Consider the following 22,993-nt stretch of genomic DNA (forward strand, 5'->3'; position numbering starts at 1 on the left):
ACGAAATTGGCAACTCTCAACACCGCCATAGCGCTGCTCCTCTCTTCCCACCTCGTCCCGAGCATGCCCATGGAGGAGGACATGGGGGATGCAGAGGCGCCATGGGCAGAGGAGATGCGAGCGGCCACGCGGGGGAGGAAGCGCCACGAGAAGGTTGACTGATGGCTGGAGGAGGGGGGCCCGGCGGCACCGGCAGCCACGGGCGAGGTGGACGGCGGCCGCCAAGGTCGCGGTAGGCGGCGCCGGAGGCTACGGTAGAGGTCCGAGCCGGGGGCCGGTGGCCAAGGTCGGGACGGGGCTGTGCCGGCGGCGGCCATAGGAGGAGGATGATCGGCTTCTGGCTCGCAAATAATCCGTAAGGACGAAACTAACCGCTTTTTTTTCTAAGCCCCTGGATTAACGCAGCCGTAGTATCTGAACTCGGGCACTCACAAACGCCACACGCACACCACGTTCACCCACACTACCCCAAGCGCACTTAGAACTACAGTCTATACATGCTACCCGCATACTAAGTTGAGTAAATTTCACAAAACCACAGTTTTTGGAATAGCCGTATCGCTGAACCACAGTTAACGAAAAACCATCTGCAGAACCACGCTTTTTGAGTCAAGTTGTCTCGGTCAGCCCGAAACCATATGTGTAAGCGGTTTTACTTGAATCCACAGACTCTGTCGGCAACAGGCATGTTGCATTACCACTAAGGGGTAAGTGAGCGAGCCTAGAACCAAGGGTATAACCAGGGTGAGACATGCGAATTTGAGTCCTACGAGACTCAAACTCACTCGGGCAGGCTACTCACTCGGGCAGGCTGCACCGCCACGAAAACTAACCGTTAAGAGATCTGGTAGCTGTTCGGATCATGTTGGACATGTTGGACGCTGGACTTATTGTGTTTTGAGAGGAGGTTTCGGTTTCTCATAAACTTTTTTTCGGATTTGACAAATATGAGGTATCTATTCTGGTAGTTTTTTGTAACCAAAACCGCAAACTGGGCGGTTATTTTGCTAGTTCAGCATCATATACGATCTGCAGAGATGCTCTTCCAACCACACCTTCATTTGAAATCCATATAACACCGCAGCGTGAGTAAAGTCAAAGAGCAGAGACAAAGTCAAATAAAAAACTGGAGAATCAACCAGGGTCTTACCAGCTCTGTAGGAGCTGACCAACAAGAAAATGAGCAGTCCTTTCGCCGGATTTGTGCTTATTGACCCTATTTATTGCAAACTGAAAACCAGTAATAGCACCGTGAGAAGCTCCTACGGCAATCTCCATTGTTCAATGAAAAGACACCCTCGTAGCATCTTAGCAAGCAGACACTTGTAAAAACAACCTGCCTCCGCGTCTCATTTCATCAAGACTATTATCACACACCAACCTATTCGTACACCGACGAGCACCATGGCGAATAATCAGCAGCAAGAAATGGAAGTACCTGGCCGGACCCCATGGCGAATAATCAGCACCAGAAGTCCAAAACAACACTTCCTCGCTCTCACGACAGCACCAACGCTTCAGCACGAACATAATCCTCGACACAACTCTACGCCTCCAAGCAAAACGTGGGATAACAATCCTGCTTCTCCCTGCTGTAAGTTTTTCTCTTCTCTATCCCTATGTTGTCAGCATATCATCATACAGGTAAATGAGACTCACTACTGTGAAGAGATTTTAGTCTCGTAATACTATACACCGATTCCTTCTCTGGCGCCTAACCCCGCGGAATGCGATCGACATTTAGTTTTTTGAGAAAAATATTTGGCTTGGCCCCATCCCTTTCCTTATCCCCACATTCTTCTCTCGCGATCTCCTCTCTCTCCCGACCGGTTCGCTTTCCTTGGTCTCGCCCCCTTTTCTTCCTCTCGACCGGGCAAGCGGCACAAGTGACGTCAAGGCCGGCCGCGGCGAAGACGGCGAGTGGAAGTCAGATCCGAGATGGAGACACGTGGCGGCCCCGCATTGATGATGGTGGAGGCGAGGAGGTGACGGTGGAGAAGAGAGGTACGTCTCGACAACTTTTCTTAGGGTTAGGTGGGGGTTGGCCGGGGCCGGGGCCAGAGCCGAATCCCGGCTTATAAGAGGGATGGCTGGGGCGGTGGTGGCGGTTGGAAATGGCGGGGCGGCGCGGGTAGCGGAAGACCGTCGTTGGTCCAGGGTCGGCCGGCGGATCCACGGCGGCGGCACGGCGGATCGGTGGAGGTGGCGATTGGAGAGGGCGGGGTGGAGCAGCGTGCGCCCTTCATCTTGGGGCACGCAGAGGAGCATAACTCCATTTGGATGCTTCCGGTAGAGATCCCCACCCACCAGAGTACACCTTTGCATGCCGGGCCACTCGCTCCGCGGTAATGTGTTCTCCTGGTAGGGTTCCATCCTTGAGGTAGCGAATGATATTCCTGGCCCAAGGTGGTGGTACCCGGCTCAAGCATGCCACGAGTTCGGTAGCATGGTGCCCTGCGGCCATGGGGTCCCCTTGAGTTGCCGGAGGGGCTTCCCGGACAATCGACTTGGGATCGATAGAGGGCTTTGACTATCTCTGTACGAATACCCCAAGAGGTACCTTGCTGCGTTCCACTGCCCACTTGGATAGCTCATCCGCAACAAAGTTGTCCTTGCGCTTCATGTGCTCAAACCGGAGTTCCTTGAACTTGGACTCTAGTTTTCGCAATTCTTCCACGTACGCTGCCATGTGGGGGCAGTTGTAGTCTTTGTTCACCTAATTGATCACGAGTTGAGAATCCCTGCGAACAACCAAATGCCTGATGTCGAGGGCGATCGACGCGCGTAGCGCCGCTAGCAGTCCCTCGTACTCTGCCATGTTGTTGGTGGAGTTGGCGAAGTCGAACTGAATCACGAACTTGAGTTGATCTCCAGTAGGCGACTGGATCACTACTCCGACACCGGCTGACTGTGCTTATGACCACTCGGGTCCTCATCTTTGGCATACCCACTACGGCCCAGCATGAAGCCTACTCAGAGGCCTACTACGACTACAGGAGTCCAAATGCCAAAAAGCTTACGACTCAAAATAAGAAAGCTTAATTAGAGTATATTTCTTTATTATAACCTACTTGGACTCTACCCGAGATCTGTCCTCCTGCATAAATAAAAGATCAGGAGGGGGAGCCAAGGAGGACAACTCGCAACCCTCTCCACCGATACAGATCTCGTCTCTCATACACGGCAGATCCGATCTGCTTACCATAGCCTTTACGGCAACTTGTAATCTCTCCATCAATACCAGATCAGACAAACATGACGTATGGGTATTAACTTCCGAGGGCCCCGAATCTGAACAAAACTGTGTCCCCTGTGTCCTTATTAGCCAATGAGATCGCCAACATACACGAATGTCACTCTCACTAAACACAAAACCCCTCAACATGAACATTGCCGAAGTGTCACTTCGTCATTGGCATCGTCGGTGGAAAACTACGTGTGTTGGTTTCACGGTTCCGGCTGTCTCATGTTCATCGATTGGGCAACACGATCGCCACCACATCTACATCAACTTCTGCGGCGTCTCAATGAAGCCGCGGACGTGATCAGCAACCTTCATGGAATCGATCCGATCGATCCGTCCGAGCAGCAGCCACGGCACATCGACGCATGCAGCCGCAAGAAAACCATCCGCAGGCTCTGCGCGTTGTTTGGCTCCTGATCCACCAACCTTCGACCTGCGATTAATCCGCGGAAATTGCGGCCGTCGTCGACTCAGGCGTCCCCATCCTTCCAGTACGAGTACGACTCGCGTCCCGATCGATGTTCGGGTCAATCTCGATTCGGCCTCACGATGTAGCAGGCCGGCCACATCTTCCTCTCCTGAGGATGAGCTCGGCCCACTGGCCCAAACTTCGAGCACACGCGCGACCACGCTACCGATCGATTCGCCCAGGCGTGCACACGCTAGCCGCATGGATTAATTAGCATCGATCTGACCTGCTGGATTTGACGAGAAGTCAAGAAAAAAACCAAGGAACACATCACGAGCAGATAAGACATGCTCTTTTCTTATTCAGTGCTTTAATTTACTTGCATGCTAACCCGTTTGTTTGGCTTGAGTGCGTGCATGTCCAGCTAAATCCAATTCAAGCATGCACGTGCTTAATTAATGTACTGGCATAACGCGCGACGGTCTCGCGTTAGCTCGCGCGCGGACGTTTCACAGGACGGGAGATTGAAATTAAATGCATGCATGCAACATATGATGATGACCGTACTAAATGACGGGCACACTCCGCATGCATGCATGTTCATTAATGTATGTTTAAAATGGAACTTCAAAATATTATATCTCTCAAACCGTATAGTCGATTTACGATTCGTCTTTACGGTTAATTTTGTCTCGACGAGATCTTCGAACTAGATCTCATATTGATATGTTTCGACAAAAAGAGTTTCGTTTTAAAAGTTGCCACCTTCTAATACATAAAGTTGTCACTCCTAATACACACAAATCCCCACTCCCTAATGAACAGAAATAACCATGTCATCTTGATTTAAAGCGATCAACATAGCCTGCTATCTCCCATGTCGTCTCGAATGCACACAAATCATCATCGATGTATAGTTTGCGGTCTCCAATGAACACAATATATAACCATGTCTATATATTTTCGGTCAACAATCTGTTATCTCCATGTCTCTCTTAATGCTCACAAATTGTCACCTCTAATGCATACAAATTGTCACGCCCCATAATAAACACAAATTGCCATTTGTAATATGCACTAATTGTCACCATGTAATGAACACAAATTGTCTCTCGTAGTACGCACAAATTGCCACCAATAATACACGAAATTTGGCGTCCCTAATGATGACAAATTGCCACCCGTAATACACACAAATTGCCACCACCTAATGAACACATGTAACCATGTATTTGTCCATAGGTTTCGGTCCAAATCTAGCGCCCACCATTGCTACCCGCATTTCCTCCACTATAAATTGAGTTACCACCTCTATTTAAAACGACCCACATAAATTTATCTTCTTGTCATCCCTAATGCACACAAATTGGCACCCCCTAATGCACATAATTTGTCAGTTTCTGATGAACATAATTTTTCACCCTTAGTGCATACAAATTGCCGGCCCTAATCCACAAAAATTTTCACCTCTAATAAACACACGATGAACACAAACTGTCACCCTTAATGCAAACAAATTGCCACCTTTGATGAGTCGCACGAGGGGAAGGGTGCATCTCGTGAGAAGACGAGAGAGCGACTGCGCTACCATCCCATAGTATATGAAGTTACCATCCCGTAGTATATGATGTTACCATCCAATAATTTATAAAGTTGCCACCGTATTAATAACAAGTTACCACATGATAACTTCTTTAAAGTATGATGGTAACTTTTGCATTATCCCCGGTAACTCAGGGACCGAAAAAAGGTTTGTCGAAACATACCCGAGAGGGATCTAGTTTTGAAGCGCTCGTCGTTACGAATCCAACGGTGCAAACGGATCGTGAATCAGTTATACGGTTGAAGCTATAAAACATTTTAAATTCCAAAAATACTTTGTTTTTTTTTTCTCTCTAAAACTGTACGCATGCATCTGACATAGTACATCCAAGTGCAGCGGTCGTGCGCGTTGGTAGCTATTTCTTGCATGCGGTTAGCAGTATTTTTCTTCGGCTTCTTCACGTGCAATTAGAAAAAAAAAACGAACTGCAGGCATGCATTGTCCATCAATATCACACGCACAGCCGCAGCAGCATGTCGGCCAGCAGCGCGTCGCTCGGTCGCGCGGCAAAGCAAGCGCGCGAACGTCAGCGCGTTAGAATTTCCGTTAATTAATCCGTCTCAAGGTAATCCATCTCAAGGCCAAGGTACACAAGTACTAACTTCAATACACTAGTACGTCAACATGCAGGAGAATTTGGCTACGACAAAGGCCGGCTGATCGACAGCCCATGTGCCTACGGCCGACTCGCCACCTCATCGATTGGCTACGCCACTCCGTCCGTGCCGCGTCTACACCGTTCGCGCCGAGTCTCCTCCGTCCGACCAGTGCGACTCGCCGCCTCATCCGATCCAGCCGCTGACTCCGCTGTCCCGACGACTCCGTTTGCTACACGGATTCCGTCGGCGACCCATCGCTTCGACTCCGTCCGCGGCCTCATCAACTCCTAAGCCGCACCCGACGCACGGAGGCTGCGCCATACAGGCCGCATCGCCTCAGTCGCACCCGACACTTGGTGGCTGCGTTATACGGGCCACATCGTCGGTCGCACCCGACACTTGGGGCTGCGCCTTGCAGGCGAAACGACTACCGCCGCACTCGGCACTCGGGGGCTGCGCCGCGGAAAGCTACACTGGTCCAGTTAGACCCTGCTACGGCTGCACCCAGCAGATAAGTACCGTTATTTATTTCCTGATTTCAAACATGACACATTCTGGAACAGTTTAAACTCAATCGAGTTCGAATAGTCGTAACACCTTCGACTCCACTTGTTAGCAAAGATGCCGCCTGAATAGCTGACTCAGCCTACGAAGTCGAAATCCATGAACTCCAACCCAGTTGCAGCCCAATTGACAGGTTGGCATGGGACATAAACGACGGACGTCAGGCTAACGAAAGGGTTTGCATACCAGATAGCACGTCAAGTTCAATCAAATAACAAAATCACTGCTTAAAACAAGCTGATGACATATTCTACGAGCACTGTATACTTTAAATTGTTTTGCAATGACTGCAGCTTAAATCAAGTCAGGCCTGAATGCCACGAAGATTTGAGCCTATGCTCAACTACCAGCAATTAACCATAGCCTCGGCGGCTACTCCCTCCCACCGGGAGAGCTCATCGCAGATTTGACGACTAGTTGACGCCATCTGCGCCGTGTCGACTCCTCCCGACGTGACTCCGCCGTCACACCGACTACACTACGGCTCGCAACTTTGAGTCTCTACCTGAGTCTATGACTCAGTTAGACACTCGGGGGCTACTCCCACCGGGAGCGCTAGTTGCGCACCCGGTACTTCGGCTGCATCGCTTTTCGAGTCCGTCGATTCCGCTACCCTTCAGGTCTGCTTTGTGTTTTGAGAGGAGGTTTCGGTTGCTTAGTAAACTTTTTTCGGATTTGACAAATATGAGGTATCTATTCTGGTCGTTTTTGTTGAAAAATTAGGTAATTTCGATGAATATTTAATCCAAAAAAACAGTGTGTAAAACATGTATCACATTATATCATGCAAACTAGACAAATTAAATAGCAACACACAACAATAAAACTCATCTAATTTCACGGCATGAATAATAGAAGTACTAATCAAAATCAACAAGAAAGAGCAGATTACGTACGGTGCTGTGCTCTTTTCTTGTGTTTGTTTGTTGAGGTCGGTGACGAGTCCGGTGGCGTCGATGTTCATGCCGGCAGCAGCTGCAGCCTTGACTACCTCCTGAGCAGCGGCTAGTGCCTGCGCTTGCGCCTGTGCAGCAGCAGTTGCCTGGGATTGGAGTTGGGCAGCCTGCTGCTGTGCTTGGAGTTGTGCAGCCTGCTGCTGCTGAGCTAGAGCGGCAGCCTGAGCCGCGGGATCTCCGAAGTCGTCGGCCATTGGTGATGAAGATGCCGACGAAACAGAGACGTGAAGAAGTGAGCAGCTGTGTGAGAACACTCCCCAAAAACCTTATCGACCGTCTCCCGGGTAGGATCTCGAAGGTCGGGGTTCCGGAGGCCTGCTCTCCCGGCGATCTGTGCACGCAGTCGACGGGATGGAGTAGCAGTTGGCGGCGAACAACGAGATTGGATCGTGGGCGTGACGGCTAGGGTTGTGGCGTCGTCCGTCCAGAGGCCGGGGTAGTCTTATTATATAGGCACGCAGGCGAACTTCGGTTCGGTTTAGGAAACCAAAACCGACTCCGCAATTATCGGGATTTGTTACGCATCCGCAACAGATTCCGACTGCCAAAAAGATAAGCACGACCCGGCACGGCTCGAACTCGAACTCGATCCACGAAATGCAGCGGGCACGCGTGTCGTGTCGTGTCGTGACGAGGCGAGGCGAGGCGAGCGGAGGAGGAGGAGGAGGAGCGCGCATGGGGATTTCTCTTGCTCACTTGCTTAAGAGGTGAGAACCAACATACCTTATATATCAGTCCAACTCCCCCTAAACTAGCAAGGTGGGACTATTCCCACTTCCTCATCCCACTACATGAATGGGATTTTGAGATTTTCGAGGAATTAATTTCAGATTGGGTCTTGGGCCTAACCCAAAATTCCAACAATCCCCCACAATATCTCATAAGCACATAAAATTGCCGTTGATCCAAAACTCTGTTTTTGATATACCAGCGTTTCAGTGGAGACCGGTTAAGGTTGAACATCCACCTAAACAAATTGCTTCACTCTCGCACAACTGAACAATGGACAAATCTTGAATTGTCAGTTTTGTGTGTTAGAGCTTCACTAAATTGTTGTCTGGTACTGGGCTGCCGAATGCTACCCCGCGGTGTGTAGCATATAAGTCATTCTCCAGGCCTTTTCATGAGCTTACTAGAGACCACCCAAATCTCATAGACTGCGACCAACAGTCAGGCTCATATAGATGTGTTATTTAGAGACTACTCTGTAGGACAGTATCTCCCTTGCGAATTAATGCAACGCGTTAGAACACATTAAGTTAAACAACCTACCATACAGTACACGAGAGTAATGCATCGTCAACGAAGTGGGATAAAGAATGTACACTCTTCTCAGTTATCCAATGACTTGTTTCCTAAGTCCTAATTCATGGGATCTCCGATCACATAGGTTGGTTTACCGCCATGGTAACTCACGTGGGTCGCAACCCCATCTCCCTTGATGCAGATTCTATCACATTCCTTGATAGACCTTTTGTAAAGGGATCTGCCAGATTTTTAGCCGTTGGGATATATCCCAATGCTATTATTCCGGAATTTCTCATTGCTCTGACAGGTTTCAGACGTCTCCTGACGTGTCTTGATGACTTCATGTTATTTTTAGAACTGTTCACTTTGACTATCACAGTTTGATTGTCACAGTTCATAAGAATCGCCGGTATTGGTTTTTCAACAATCGGCAAGTCCATCAAGAGCTCACGAAGCCAGTCGGCTTCAACTGTGGATGTATCTAATGTTGAAAGTTCTGCTTCCATTGTTGATCTGGTTAAGATCGTTTGCTTGCAAGACTTACATGAAACAACGCCCCCTCCGAGTGTGAACACATATCCACTCGTGGCCTTTACCTCGTCAACATCAGATATCCAGTTTGAATCACTATAACCCTCAAGTACCTTGGGGTACCCAGTATAGGAAAGCTGTCTTAACATCCATTTGATGGACGATTAGACCATATGAGGCAGCCAGTGATAGTAATACTCTGATTGTGGTCAATCGAGCTACAGGTGAGCAAGTATCAAAAAAATCTTCACCTTCTTTCTGGGTAAAACCCTTGGCCACAAGTCGCGCCTTGTACTTCTCAATAGTACCATCAGGTCTAAGTTTTTTCTTAAATATCCACTTGCATCATACAGGTTTGCACCCGTACGGACGGTCAACGACCTGCCACGTACCATTAGCCATGATAAAATCCATCTCACTACGAATGGCTTCCTTCCAATAGTCTGCATCCGGAGATGTAAAGGCCTCATCAATGGTTTTTGGGATGTCATCCACAAGGTTTAATAATCCTTTGTCGTTTACCGCTCATAGGGGATTCATTGTCATACTCCTCAGGAATCTCATCACGTGTTTGTTCAAGATTTTCCACTAGGATGGCGGGTTCAGGAGCTACACCATGATCCTAATTGGCGTGGCGAGGCGAGCGGAGGAGGAGGAGGAGCGCGCGTGGGGATTTCCCTTGCTCACTTGCTCAAGAGGTGAGAACAAACATACCTTATATATCGGTCCAACTCCCCCTAAACTAACAAGGTGGGACTATTTCCATTTCCTCATCATTCTGAATGGGCTTTTGAGATTTTTCAAGAATTAATTTCAGATTAGGCTTTGAGCCTAACCCTAAATTCCAACAGTTTTTTAGCCAAAACCGTGACCCGGCGGTTATTTGCTAGTTCAGCATCATATACGATCTGCTAGATATGCTCTTCTAACCACACATTCGTTTGAAATCCACATAACACCGCAGCGTCAGTAAAGTCAAAGAGCAGACACAGGGTCAAATAAAAAACTGGAGAATCAACCGAGGTCTTAACAGCTCTGTAGGAGCTGACCAACAAGCAGAGCAGACAAGAAGATGAGCAGTCATTTCTCCAGATTTGTGCTTGTTGACCCTATTTATTGCAAACTGAAAACCAGTAATAGCATCGCAACCTCCATTGCTCAATGAAAAGACACATACACAAGGACAGAATGGTGTGGCTGCCTCTTAGCGTCTTAGCAAGAAGACACTTGTAAAAATAACCTACCACCGCGTCTCATTTCGTCAAGACTACCACACACCAACATATTCGTACACCGACGAGCACCATGGCAAATAATACCAAGGAATGGAAGCACCTAGTCAGACCACATGGCAAATAATCAGCACCAGAAGTCCAGAACGACACTTCCTCGCTCTCATGACAGCACCGACGCTTCAGCGCGAACATAATCCTCGACACAACTCTACGCCCCCAAACTCACGGCTGTTACACAATGCGCATCCTCCGGCAAACGCAGGACAACAATCCTGCTTCTCCCTGCTGTGAGTTTTTCTATTCTCTATCCCTATGTTGTCAGCTTATCATCATACAGGTAAACAAGACTAACTACTATGAAAGAGCTTTTAGTCTGGTAATACTATACACCGATTCCCTCTCTGGCGCCTAACCGCGCGGAATGCGATCGGTATTTAGTTTTTTTGCGCAAAATATTTGTCCAGGCCCCACCCCTTTCCTTATCCCCACATTCTTTTCTCTCGCAATCTCCTCTCTCTCCCGACCGATTCTCTTTCCTTGGTCTCGCCCCCTTTTCTTCCTCTCGATCGGGCAAGCGGCACAGGCAAAGTCAAGGCCAGCCGCGGCGAAGACAGCGAGGGGGAGTCAGATCCGAGCCGGAGACACGTGGCGGCCCGTGTTGACGATGGCGGAGGCGAGGAGGTGATGGTGGAGAAGAGAGGTACGTCCCGACAACCTTTCTTAGGGTTAGGGGAGTTGGCCGGGGCCGGGGCCGGAGCCGGATCCCGGCTTATTAGAGGGATGGCCGGGTTGGCGGCGGACCGGCGGTGGTGGCAGTTGGAGAGGGCAGGGCGGAGCAGGTAGTGGAAGACCGCCGTTGGTCCAGGGTCGGCATGCGGATCCACGGCGGCGGCGGCGGCTCTCCTTCTTCCTCGTTCGGTCGAAATTTCGGATTCATCTGGTTAGATTTCGTCCGCGCCGGGCGATCGTCTGCCCATTAGTCCTCCCCAATACTATAATGCACTGTAAATCGAGAGGGTGTATAAATACAAATTTATATAATTTGTTTTACTCGTAGCAGTACTTGATCAAGAAAGTCAATTTCCCTTGAAGTTCACCGTGTATTTTTTGTTTTGTCTTTTAAAACAGGAAGATAAAATTGGAATGTGGCTAGGCTACACCTAAATTCGGTGGGAACTTACCTTTCTTGACCCGCTGCGGAAAAAAAATTGTGGCTTGACGCTTGTATGTCCCGGCCTCCTCGGTGTTATTACCACCTGCTCTGCTCAAAAGCACCACAAGCGCCACATTGACGGGAGCGGTCCAAATCCAGCCCCCAACGGCTTGTCGGTGCCTCCGCACCCACGAAGCTTCCGATTCCAAGTGAGTCTTCTTCTGCCCCTAGCTTCTACTCCCTGCGCACTTGTCTCAAATATTCTGCTCCTTCCGACCAATGTTACTTGTCGCAGATATAGAGGGTGGGAATGTTATCAGAAGTGCAAAATCCATTTTTTCTTTCCCTCCGTTTCAAGAAAATTTGTGTACGTCCACCTTATTGATCACTAAAATTCCGCACCCTCCACAGAGATTGGCTGAAAATGGATTCCCCACCCTCACCGGCAGCGGTCGCGAACATCATGTCCAAGGTGCTCGATGATGACAACCTCCTCCGTGAGATCATCCTCCGCGTCGGCTTCCCCACCACCCTCTTCCGCGCCACGCTCGTCTGCAAGCGCTGGTTCCACCATGCCGCCGACCCGGCCTTCCTCCGCCGATTCCGCGAGCTCCACCCACCCCGCCTCCTTGGCTTGTACGTCAAAGACGTGTTCTTCCCATACAGGCCCAATGTTATTTCTCGCTTCGTCCCGTTGCTGACCCAGACCGAAGAGCCAGATCTCGCTACCATCCTCCGCCGCATGACAACCATAAGCTTGGACACCGACGCCGAAATAAGGATCCGGGAATGTTGGAACGGCAGCGTCTTCATCTCTGAATTCCGGAAATACGGACCCATCATATATCAAGTGCACAACCCACTGTTCCCTGAGAGAGGTGTGGCCGTCCTCCCACCACCCCCACAACATGCCATGACAAAACATATCAACGGCTATATATTTACCATGTCTTGCTTCCTCTCCAAAGGAGGTGATGGCTGCCTATCCTACGAGTGGCTGGCAATGGAGATCCATTTCATGGGCAGAAGATCTATTGGGGAGATATTTGGGAAGGTATATGTGTTGCAAGATGGTGCCTGGGTCATGCGTACCGAAGCCACGACACAACTACCCGAGCCGCAGTGGAAACCACAACCTCTACTCGTCAATGATAGGATCTACATGGCTGGGGGCACCTGCAACAACATTCTTGTCTTGGATTTGGCAAACTCAAGTTTCTTCACAATTCAACTCCCGGAAGGGGTAGAGTTATCTATTCGATATAAAGAAGGGATAGATACCGCATTCTCACGTGCAGATGCTTCTGGTGTTTACCTCATCGGTGTGAAGGAGCTTCAGCTTCGCATCTGGCTCTACGAGGATGACAACTTCTTTCTGGTGGATACAATATGCTTGCGTGAGATGCGTGCTGCTTTGGGGATGCCTGATGTCATGGTTGAGGAAGAGCATACTGATGCTGTGCGGATAAGCCAGGCGGGGGACAATGCTGAGTTTGTGTTCTTGCAGATGGGTCGATGCAGATTCTACTTGGATATTAGGCGCAGGGTAATGCGTAAAGTGTATGAGGTGACAGAAAAGGATCAACGGGCTGGTCAGGTCCATCCTTTCATGATGATTTGGCCTCCCGCATTCCCATCGCTCAAGGATGATTCTACAAGGTTTGTCTTTGGCCTTTACTGCTCTTGTTTAGATTATCATGTTCTGAGAATGAAATGTTAACTGTTTTAATCTCCTATGGTTTGTAACTTTGTTTTGGCATGTGCTTTTAGCTTGGTTTGGCATGTGCTTTACACTTAAGAGTGGTCGACGTTTCTGTTTTGATCAATACACATTGTGATCAATTAGTCGTGAAAAGTATCAGCATTTCTATACTACAAGTCTTCATTAATTTTCTCCGTGGTCCATTATGATACATTGTTTGGTATAACTGTAATGGTGTCGGTATATGATTGATTCCTTAGGACAATTTAAGAATACTACATCAACAACATTTGTGACGCATGTCGTGTGATAATTTGTAGGCACTAAGTTTATTTGTGTGTGGTCATAATAGAAGTTGTTTATTGAGTTCCTGTCGAGGAGAAACTTGCGTAATATGGGTGTTGCATGGGACTAGGGTAGGATAAGGGATGGTGCATGACCATTGGTCCGTGAGTGGAGAAGGAAAATGGAGATATACATAAGAAAAATTACAGACGTAGGGATCAGTAGTTGGAAATATAAGAGTTCATCTCTTGCATCTTTGTTTCTCTTATGGTTAGTTGCTGCCTTCCAACTCTGAACCTCAAACCTGTCTCAGATTGTAAATACTTGTTATTGTTAGAATGTTGTTGTATAATGGATTCAACTTTTACAGTTGCGTATGCTGAAGCATCCCATTTTGCACACATATTTCAATTGTAGATCCTATATTTCACACCGGCACACCTGTCTTTATGCAAGTTTTCTGATTTAGATATATTATAATGCCAATTTCCCTCCAATATGACAAGTGTATGATATGATCTAACAAGAAGTTTCCTTGGTGAGATTTTAACTTTATGTGAGCAGTTGTTTCTTCTATTTGAAAATCAGTTTAGGATATCTAGAAGTTTGGTCCGTTTTGCTGAAACAAATGCTTTATTTTGGCCTTTCAGTGCCACATAATAGTTGGCCTTATTAGTTACTTATCTTCATCCTAATCCTTGTGGTATTTTGCTTGAAGCAGAAATGTTGTTTAAACAAGGATAGCAGGCTGGAGGATCTTGGATGTTATCTATGCCAGTGACAAGGACACCATCAAGGAAGATCACTGAGCTGTATTTGCTTCCTACCCAATAGCGAAAACTTTTTAAATTGGGAGTCTAGTATCAAAATTTTCATCCTTACCTGTGTATCATGCAACTGGATTAGAATGTGTTATGTACTTGGAACAGATGATGCTATGATAAAACCTTCTCGTTTGTGCTTGATTAGAATATGTTATGTTCTACTCGACATATCCCTTCCATTACATGGTCTTGAGTCATGTGGTCTGCTCTGCTCGTGTTGCAGTCTGATGTTGCATTGTTTGCTTGCTTTGGCATTGCTGCATTTGTCCTGTTAGTTGCAAGTAGGATTTCAGTTCAGTTATCTTTGTCTAGCTCTAAGAGTCTAAGTTGATTAGAATATGTCTCCATGGAGGGCCATGAACATGATACACAGGTACTTCCGTACTTCTGGAGTTCCGGTAATTCAATAAGGAAGAGGGTGATACACCTGCCTGATGCCTGCGTAGGCATAAGGATATGTCTACATTGACATGATTTGTTCCTGTGCGGTAGTTGCATCAGCAGCTGCTCATTTTACATGCATATATACAGGTGATTAGGTGATGGCCACGAGCTGCATCTGCTCTTGTATACTTGATGGGTCAGGGCCGTCAGGATAACTATGCTGTCCAACTCGTATCAGATCTGTTTCGTACTTTTTTAAAGAAAATAAATGCCAAATATAGATGGGGTTATTTGTAGCAATTTTCGTCAATGACGGGGCTCAATGGGAGAACTTGAGCTCCACCATGAAGGCATCCCATCCATGGCATGAGCTCCATGGGGAAGGAGGAGGAAGAAGGATGGAGGAAGGAACATCTGCTTGAAGAACGGTTGGGAGAAGGGCTCGGAAAAGACAAGCATTCTAGAGAGAAATGATAGAGGGAAGAGATGCGGAAAGCAGTAAACATTAGAGGCAGTGGATTTTTTTTTAAAAGAGAGGATGAAGTTGGATTGCACACCCACATAATCAGACGATATCCAGCGTGGATGACGCCAGCATGCTATCAGTCGGGCGTATGAAATCGTTTCCCAATTTTATTACGGAGTACCTAAATACTCGAGTCCTACTCACTGCATTCTAAAATACTACTGTATAAGATATTCTAACTCTGTCTTAGGTCAAAATTTTAAAAGTTTATCCAACTTTATAAAACAATATATCAACATCTACAACTCTAAATTACTATCTACGTTTCTAAATATAAGATATAATAGCTTTGTCCTGAGTCAAACTTGTAAAATTGACAAGTTTACAAAAAAAATACTAATATCAACAAAATGAAAATAATTTAGAGTTGTAGATGGTGGTATATTTTTCTATAAACCTAGTGAAACTTGAAAACGTTTGATTTTAAAAAAGATAGAACATATTATATTTAGAAGAGAATAGAATTTTTTTTAATCCATCGTCATATATACTCCCTCCGTCCCATATTAAGTGATTCAAAATTGCCCAAATATGGATGTGTCTATGCCTAAAAAGCATCTAGATACATGTAATAGAAAGTCACTTATGGCCTTGTTTGGTGTTAGTGTATTTTTTAGTCACCAGTGTTTTGGTATTTTAGAGTTTCCAAAACCCAAAACACTAGTGTTTTAAAAAAAACACTAGTATAATTAGTGTTTTAATATGGTACAAAAGTGGAGTGTTTTTTGTGGAAAGCTAGTGATAATCTCCTCTAATGCCTTGCTACCAAACAACCATTTGCAGTTTCTAGTGTTTTCCAATTTGGAGTGGATAATATCCTAAAAACATTAAAAAAAACACTAGTGCCAAACAAGGCCTAATATGAGACGGAGGGAGTATATCTTCACAGTTATACTTATTTGGTATTATAAATATCAGTATATTTTCTTATAATCTTAGTCAAACTTTTATTTTTATTTGAAACCCACATTTTATGGTTTGAAACGGAGCAAGGAAGGAGTAACAAATTAAAGCATTGCTGCCCAGTGGTACTGATGTTTTTAGAGCATCTCCAGCCGTCCTCCCATATGGCGTCCGGCCTGCCAGTTTTTTTCGGCCGTATGGGGGTGCGCCGGCTAGAATTTGCAAACCACCCACCAAACCAAATTTTACAAATATTGCAAATTTAAACAAGCAAATTATTTAATAAGTTTTGAATCACAACTCAGACAAATTGAATCAAACAAATAAGAAGAACTAGACGTTTTCTCAAAGCCTCCACAAATGCTCGACCAGATCATCTTGAAGTTGCTGATGAGTACCAGTGTCTCAAATTTCCTGGCGCCTGACGAGGAAAGCAGCAAAGGCGTCTGGCACCCTATGATTAACATTGGCTAGAGGACCCATCCGTTCATACGGTTCAGTGTCATACACTGGACATTACTGCTCGCTCTCAATGGTCATGTTGTGCATGATCACACAGGCAGTCATGACCTCCCACATCCGATCTTTGGACCAGGTCAGAGCAGGGTACCGGACGATGGCAAATCGAGCTTGCAACACACCAAATGCCCGCTCGACATCCTTCCTACATGATTCCTATTGCGTGGTAAACTAAGAACTTGCTCCCCCTGGTGGTGCATTTGAGATTGTCTTCACAAAGGTCGACCATCTTAGACAGATGCCATCTACCAGGTAGTATCCCTTGTTGTACACATGGCCATTGATCGCATAGTTTACCGGAGGAGCAGTGCCTTCAACGAGCTTGGCAAACACATTCGAGCATTGCAGAACATTGATGTCATTGTTCGATCCTGCCATACCAAAAGAGGCATGCCAAATCCACAGATCCTGATCGGCCACTGCCTCAAGCACCACACTGCATGATACTTTGTGGCCTTTATACATGACCTAGTGTTCAAATAGACAGTTCTTTCATGACCAATGCATACAATCGATGCTTCCAACAAATCAAACGGCACATGATTCGGAGCTTGCTAGAGAAAGATATCACGAATTAAAGTTGAATCCGATTCGGGTCCGAGCTGTCAGGAGACCCGAATTTATTTTAATCACCCAGGCCGCATCCGGAGTCCAAATCAAGCAAACAAGTACTTGTTGGAAAGGTAATTACAAGAACTTTCCAACGGATTTGGCCCCATCAAGTGATTCGACTCGTGCTGACCGTGGCGGACAAAACAAGCTGACGGATCTGTTTTTCTGTTTACTAAAGAGTTGTAGTTTGTTAGGAAAGTTAGAGATAGAGTTGGATTTCGGACTCCTTATTCAAGGTGGACGAAAATATCTCTCCCTCCTCCTTTATATACCCCATGAGCCCCCCTAAGGAGCCTGGGGTTTTGATTAGATAAAGTTTAGCCATCTTTGCTACTTTCGTGTAATCGCGTGTGTCGGTTAGACCACCTGTTTTACCGTCGTCAAGACTCCAACTTATCGTCTCGTTGAGACATTGGTTTGATATAGTATATTCGCAATTTTAGATTGCATCTACTATTTATCTTGTTCTTGCTTGTTCTTCGATTGCTTGCAGGAACAAAGACCTTCGTGGTCAGGTTGATCGTGCCCCCGCGTGATCAATAACCCTCTGGAGTTGGTGTATCGATTGCTAAGGCGCTGCTTTCTAGGCCGTAGTCGGATCGTCAACGTCACCTCCTACCCAAATCGAGAGTTATCAGTCTCATCGAAAGATCGGGCCACCCCGACCCGCATCATAGGTTCGAGCTACAGGCCGCAGTGGTGGACGCCACAGACATCTCCACGTTGATCCCGTTCTTCTCCGACTTGGTGGGGAAGCTCAGGGCGCTCGATGTCTGGATCTCCAAGTTCGGCGCTGACGACGTTGCCAACTGCGCCCGGGAGGTTGCCGGGACGATCCTCTCGAGGGTGCATCTCTGGGACCCGGAGTTCCCCTTTGAGACGCTGTTGGACGGCTGGTCGGACAGCGAGGACGAACCTACCCACACTCAGGCGGTGAGTGGGTTTGTCGACGAGGTGGTCGAGGGGATGCAGCGGAAGCCGGACCCTGAGCCGTCCCCGGAGCCCCCGGCGAAGGATGCCGGCAACTAGGTGCCGTAGCCCCCTGCCGGCCCCTGCTGCTTCCTTGTTCATCTTCTTTTGTTTCTGTCCTGCAAGTGTGGCGCTTTGCGCCGTTTGAACAATTACATTTTCATTAGTTCCTGTAATCGTTTGCTACTTAATTAATCCGGCTCTTTAGTTCTGTTTAATCCTTGTTCCTTGTTCCCGGGGCTGCCTCGTGGGGTGGATCCCTTTGCCTTTGTGTATTGTGCTTTGTGTTGCCGAGGACTTGTACGCCTCACCCTTGACCAGACCAGGGACTTGGGACGGACCCGCGGTGCCGACCTGGGGTCAAGTAGCAGCGGCGAGCCACTCCGCTTGCAGGGTAACTACTCCAAGCCATGCCCTCCCGGGACGGACCCAGAAGCCGCCCAGGGAGCGCACTCCCCCCGCAAGCGTCCTTTCAACACCCCAGCCACACGCGGGTTTCGGGGCCACACTTAGCGAGGCGGCGATTAGTTATGTTTAGTTCTCAGAGAGTCTATTGTTCAGGTTCAAGCACTTAGCTTTTCGTTTGGTCTCGTGCTCGGTAAGCTTGCCAGAGGCGTGCGCCTGGTGCGTCGCCCTTGAGAGACCCTGTTTGTGGGATGCGGCGGGAACGCCACGACAAGATCGCCGCTGGCGACAAGCGCCGATGACGATGCTACCGCCACGTCTGCGTAGCAACCCCCGCCTTTGGAAGAGCCCTTGTTATTGGAGGAACCTGTTCTGAGGGGTGCAGTAGGGACGCCGTGACATCCTCGCCACCACCGGCAAACGCGGGTGGCGAAGACCTCACGGCGTCCCTGCAGCAGCCCTCGCTGCTTGGGGAAAAGCCCACCTGAGGGACGCAGCAGGGACGCTGTGGTGGGCCAGAGAAAACGGCGAACGCCGTCACCGCCATCACAACGTCCTCGCGGCGGCCCTCGCCCCTGGGGGCGCCCTCTGGAGGGGTGCGAGAGCGACACTATGGTAATGCACCCGCCGGCGTTGAGCACTAATGGCATGCACCACCCTAGTGTCTCCGCGGCAGCCCTCGCTCCCTGCGGAGATACCCTCTAGAGGGATGCGGCAGGGGCACTGCGGCAGTGGACCCGTCAGCGCTGGGCGCTGATGGAATGCACCACCATAGTGTCTCCGCAGCAACCCTCGCCCCGGAGCTGCTCGCTAGAGGAGGTGTCATCGCACGGGGCTCCGACACCGGGGGTGCGCCGGCACCCCCTTTTCAGGTTCGGTAGTGGGCTACGGGGATCGCTCCGGCGATCGCTGGTGGGACCAATGCAAAGCGTAAAATATACCGAGAACACTACTCACGGGCACATGCACATGCTTTTTACCCAGGCTCGGGCCACCTTGCAGTGTAAAACCCTACGTCCTACTTGTCTGAGCTTATATTACTAAGCAATCAGCTGTTTACAGGGTTGCCAGGGAAAGCCCCGGGGCGATATCTTTTTGGCTAAGTGCTCTTTCTACTTTGGACCACTGCTGGTGTTGCACTAGGCTGATCGGAACCGAACGAGCTGAACCCTAGTGAAGAAATCAAACCTAGACTTAACGAAAAAAACTAAAACCGGAACCCGTTGACCGTGGGCGGGGGTCCTCCTTTTATAGCCAAGGGGATACCACAGGTGCCACGGTGCATGGTTTACAAGTGGCGAGCAGGGAGATAGGGCAACTCCCCTCGGTGCGCTGGTATGCATGCATGAATGCCAACTCCGCTGCTAAGGGTCTAGAGCCTAGTAAGTTGGATTGGACAGACACTGTTTGCCTGACTAGATGGGTAACTCCCCTCGTGCCGGCCCGTTAAAAGCACCGTGCGCCTCACTCCTCGCCCTGGCGAAACTGCACGCTGGGCGCCTGGCACGCGCTCACGTGGCGCCGCTGCTCTGCTCGCTCGGCCCCGCCCTCACGACGGGAGCCTGCGCCCGGGAACCTCTCCTCCCTCAAGTGACTTCCCGAGAGGCGGCCAGGCGGGAATATTCCCCGAAGCCCCGCTAACCCTTCCGGGCTGGTGGCTTGCCGGGCCGCCTGTTCGCTGCCGCCCGGGGTGAGTACCTCCCGGGAACTCAGCGATGCGACCCACGCGTCGTGCAACGGTGGTTCCCCGAGTGCCACTGGTGCGACAGTAGCCCCCGGGCGTGGGCCGGCAACACCTATTCCCGGACAAGCTTTTCCCAGTCGGTTGCCGGGCTTCGCCCCCACCGACGCGTGGGTCCCGACTCGCCTCGGGCCCGCGTCTCTTCGCTGTCCCACGTACCCTGCCGTTACGGACGGAGTAGTGGGTGCGTGATTTCCGCCGTAACCTCCCTCTTAAACAGGGACGTTAAGGCCACTCTTCGCATAATTCCCTTTGATTAGGAATTATCCCCGCGCACCCGTAGGGTGCGGAACCAGCCGTTACCAAACGGCCGGGTGCTATAAAGTTTTTACTGCTGCTCCAAGGGGAAAACACTTTGCCAAGGCCGCCGCCGACAAAGACCGGAAGAAACAGGAGATGAGGGCCTCGCTAGCCTTCTACCGGCCTGGCTACAACGGCGAGGCGCTGGCCAAGATCCAGCACGCCGTCGCCTCCTGATTCAGTGAGCATGGGGAGACCCACATCCTCCCCGCAGGCGCCGACCATCAGGAAAATGACTTCCGGGTGTTCGGGCGCTTCCTCCTCACCGGGTTGGTGCCCCCGTTCTCCTTGTTTCTCCACGCGCTGATGGAGTCGTACCAGTTGCGGGTGGTGCAGCTCCACCCCACGTTGCTCTACCTCGTCGCCATCTTCCAATTCCTCTGTCAGGCGTTCGTCGGAGTGATCCCGTTGGTGCCGCTCTTCCGCCACTACTTCTAACCCCGGATCGACAACGCGAACGCGATGTCGTTGGGGGTGGTGTTCCGCGCCCGCGACCGGATGAAATCTGAGTTCATCGTCCAGTCGGAGAAGAAGATCGAGAAGGAGTGGCGCGGGGACTGGTGCTGGGTTCGCGTAGAAGACCCCAAGGAGTTCATCCTCCCGCTCGCCGAGTTGCCGCAACCCCACTCCGGCTGGCGGGACCGGTACTACCGCGACGCCGATCTCCTTCCATCCTGGAGAAGATCAAGGCTTTGCGGTTGGCTGGGCTTACCGACATCGATGTGGCGCGCACCTTCATCACCCGGCGCGTCGCACCGCTCCAGCTGCGTTCTCGGCCCGCGTGTTCCGGGGACAGGACACGCCTCCACCGCGAAGGCGTGGATCTGGAATCCCTCCAGGTGTGGGTGAGGGGGATATCCGGCGAGGACCTTCCCACAACGAGGTTCCCGCCGGGAGTCATCTCCCTCCACGCCGGCTTTGAGGGGCTCAACGACATAGTCGCCGCCTTCCCGCCCTGCAACAAGTGGGGATTGATGGACGATACCCCCACTCGGACCCCGCGCGCTCCCGTGCCGGCACCTCGCGGGAAGCAAGTGCTTGAGGAGAGCGGGGGCAAGTCGGAGATCAGCTAGCCCTCCCTCCAGTCTCTAGATGACGAGGCGGGCCAGACTGCGGCGTCCCAAGTAGTCGTCCCTGTGGGCGACGAATAGGAGGACAGTGATGACGTGCCCCTGGACGTGCGAAGATCAAGGGCGTGCGCAGCGGCCGCGGCTACCTCCACGGTGGCGGCGGCGGCATCCGCCCCAGCAGCGACTCCCAGCTCTGCGGCGGCAGCCGCCTTAGGGGCGTCCGTCGGTACCTCGGCGGCGACCACACCCGTGGGGGCCACCGGAGCCACGGCGGTGACAACCCTGGCGGCGGCTGCCTCAGCAGCAGCTGCGGGGCCGCGTTGGCATCCACACCGGGGGCAGCCTCGTCATCGGTTCCTGCGGCACCCCACGGGCGCCTACGGCCCACCTGCTCGGGGGGTCTTCCGGGGCTTCGCGCTCCGGCACAACCCCCCGAGGACCGATTTGCCGGCGAGCGCCAGCAAGAGGAGGAGGGGCGACTCCCCGCCGAGCAAGCGGGCGCGCACGGATGCTAGCAGCGCCGCCGACCCGACCGGCACAAGGGCTAGCGGCGCCGTCATCGCACCTGCCGAGGACCCAGCCCTGACGTAGGTGGCGCCGGCGACTGGTACGGCTCCTTCCTTCCTCCTTCGGTGTATTTTCAATTGCCAGTTAATCACACAACCGCACCTTCTCTTTCCGCGGGTGGCACTTCGCCCGCGGCAAGCCTCTCGGAGGCTCCTGCCGGGACGGAAGAGGAGGGGGACGCTCCCCCCGGAAGTCCAACGGCCTCGCAAAGTAACCACCCTGGGCCCCCCTTGTCCGCCTCCGGTTACTCTTTCGCTTGCCGCTTCTCACACTTCTTGCTGCTACAGGCCCAAGCGCGCCCGCACCGGGACCGGGCCTACCGTGGTTGATCTCGACTCCGACGTCGAGGTCACGGGGGTGGCGGAGGAGCCGGCAGCGGCTCCCGCACCAAGCCCTACCGCGCCGGCCACGACGGCAGCGGCGACCACCCGATGACGTGCCAGCAGCCGCGGACGCAGCTGGCGCGGATTCGTCTGCTGCCCAGCAGGGGACGGGCCTTGCCGGGGGCGTGACAGCTTCACCAGCCCCGCAGTCCCCGGGCGTGGGTGAAGGGGAGGTCGCCGGGGAAGGGCGACAGGATGCCCCGGCGCAAGCAGATGACCCCCCGCTCAGCTCTACGGTGGCGGGTGAAGGGGCGCGTAGAG

General features: G+C 50.6%; 1 protein-coding gene across 1 annotated transcript; it reads left to right on the forward strand.

Annotated features, from left to right (window-relative positions):
- The first annotated feature begins 12,005 nt into the window (after nt 1-12,005).
- Nucleotides 12,006-14,453, forward strand: LOC100836110. The gene is made up of 2 exons (XM_003581041.2): nt 12,006-13,201; nt 14,251-14,453. Exons 1-2 carry the CDS (start codon nt 12,006-12,008, stop codon nt 14,261-14,263), a joined length of 1,209 nt encoding a protein of 402 aa, XP_003581089.2. The 3' UTR covers nt 14,264-14,453.
- Nucleotides 14,454-22,993: the final 8,540 nt, after the last annotated feature.

This window comes from Brachypodium distachyon, chromosome 5 (genome assembly GCF_000005505.3).
Source record: "Brachypodium distachyon strain Bd21 chromosome 5, Brachypodium_distachyon_v3.0, whole genome shotgun sequence".
Lineage (NCBI taxonomy): Eukaryota > Viridiplantae > Streptophyta > Magnoliopsida > Poales > Poaceae > Brachypodium > Brachypodium distachyon.